The sequence below is a fragment of the Apaloderma vittatum genome, unplaced genomic scaffold, assembly GCF_000703405.1.
Source record: "Apaloderma vittatum isolate BGI_N311 unplaced genomic scaffold, ASM70340v1 scaffold34059, whole genome shotgun sequence".
Classification (NCBI taxonomy): domain Eukaryota; kingdom Metazoa; phylum Chordata; class Aves; order Trogoniformes; family Trogonidae; genus Apaloderma; species Apaloderma vittatum.
Window position 1 is genome coordinate 610 of NW_009735170.1, and position 2,134 is coordinate 2,743.

The 2,134-nt window shown below is 57.7% G+C and overlaps 1 gene segment (V, D, J or C); it reads right to left on the bottom strand.

Annotated features, from left to right (window-relative positions):
- Positions 1 to 268: 268 nt before the first annotated feature.
- LOC104269694 lies at positions 269 to 1,723 on the bottom strand (the record flags this gene model as incomplete). The annotated part of the segment is given in 3 exon segments: positions 269 to 353; positions 676 to 962; positions 1,567 to 1,723. Coding segments are annotated over 3 exon segments (529 nt in total), but the record flags the coding sequence as incomplete, so codon positions are not given.
- Positions 1,724 to 2,134: the final 411 nt, after the last annotated feature.

Consider the following 2,134-nt stretch of genomic DNA (forward strand, 5'->3'; position numbering starts at 1 on the left):
GGCAAAGGGGACAGGCTGAAACATTGGCAAATCTGCCTGAATATCTAAAATCTTCTTCCTGCTGCAAGGATGCTCAAACAGCAGAAAGGGTTGCCCAGAGACATGTGAATTCTCCATCCTTAGAAATATTAAAACCCACCTAGACAGGCCGAGGGAAACCTGCAGTGGCCAACTCAGCTTTGAGCTGGGATTGGCACAAGAGGATCTCCAGAGGCAGCTCCAGCCCCACCGACTGCGGGGCTTTGCCAGGAAGAGCAGCAGACAGCACCTGAGGGAGCAGTCGACAATGGAGAGTCTGTGTCTCCCTTCCACAGTGCTGGGGGGTCACCACGACCCCAAAGAGCACTGGTGTCCCAGCAGCAAGAGACAGCCTCCTCCAGCTCCTTGGCTTGGAACCCAGGCCTGGGTATCGTGTGGAATGGAATGTTCCCAAGTGTTGCACACCCCCACCCCAGACGACCAGGGACAAGCCTGGGGCTCTGAGGGACATCTGAGCTGGGACACAAGGCAAAGCCACCTGCAGCACAGGCTAGTAAGGGCAGGGCCATGGCAGGCACGTGTCCCACCACCAAACAGGGACAGCAGAGACTTTTAACTGGCTCCTGCGATGGTGGGAGGTTTTTGTATCACTTCCCCATTGCACTGTGTCACTGTGACACCACCATAGCTGCTACCGCTGCTTTCATAGCCACCACAGTAATAGACGGCCTCGTCCTCGGCTTGGACCCCAGTGATGGTTAACATGGCTGTGGAGCCAGACGTAGATCCGGAGAATCGTGAAGGGATGCCCGAGGGTCTACTGTCGTCCCAGTAGATCACAGTGACAGGGGCATTGCCAGGTGTCTTCTGCTGGAACCAGCCATAGCCACCACTACTCCCAGTGCAGGTGATCGTGACGGTGTCTCCTGGGTTTGCTGACAACGAGGACGGCTGCTGAGTCAGCGCTGCCTGGACCAGGGAACCTGGAGAGGGAGAGGAGAGAGGGGAGAGGATGGGGGTCAGACAGTGCCCCACCAGCACAGCCCTCCTGCAGCAGTGGGACAGGGATGTGATCCCTATGCACATCTGCTGCAAGGATTGTGAACACTGGAAGTGTTACCCAGAGAGCTGTGAATTGAGCCTCCTTGGAGACATTCAAACCCCTCCCGGACACCTGATCAGCACTGGTGTCCCAGCAGTAAGAGACAGCCTCCCCCAGCTCCATGGCTTGGACCCCAGGCCTAGGTAACATCGGGAGTAGAATGTTCCCAACAGCTGCACATCCCTGCTCCACATGACCAGGTACAGACCCAGACCTGGGACTCCATGGAAGAGCAAGGGCAAGGCCATAGGGGGCATGTGTCTGGCCATCCATCAGGGACAGCAGAGACCCGTGATGGCGGGAGGTTTTTGCATCACTCCGCTATTGCTCTCCCCATTGTGTCACTCTGGCAGCATTGCTGCTGCTGCTGTAGACACCATATAGATAGACAGCCTCCTCCTCATCTTGGACCCCAGTGATGGTTAATGTGACCATAGTTCCATATGCAGAACTGGATAATCATGAATGGATGCTCAAGGATCTACTGGCATTCCAGTAAGTCACAGTAACAATGCCACTTCCAGGTTCCTTCTGCTGGTACCAGCCAGCATAAGGATAGCTGCTGTCAAGTCCAGTGCAGGTGATCTTGACGGTGTCTCCTGGGTTCGCTGACAACGAGGACGGCTGCTGAGTCAGCGCTGGCTGGACCAGAGAACCCGGGGAGGGAGAGGAGAGAGGGGAGAGGATGGGGGTCAGCCAGAGCCCCACCAGCACAGCCCTGCCCAGGCAGCGGGGACGAGACCCCTGAGCCCAAAGATCCCAGCCCAGAGGCACCCCGGCCAGGGCACCCAAGCCATGGATGGGCACTGCGAGGAGGAGAAGGGTCCACACCATGGTACAAATCCACATCCCCATGTGGAGGGGGTTGTGCTGTGGTCCCAACTCTCTCTTAAGCCTCCACCTGCTCAGGCAGGGCCCCTCTCTGGAAATGGGGTCCCCAACGTTCAGCAGCAGCTGCTGTCGCCGGGCTCCCCCTGCAGGATCTTCTCAGGCCCATCAAAGGCTCCGAGATCACCCAGGTCTGCCGGGACCCCACTGCTGGGAGAGTCAGTC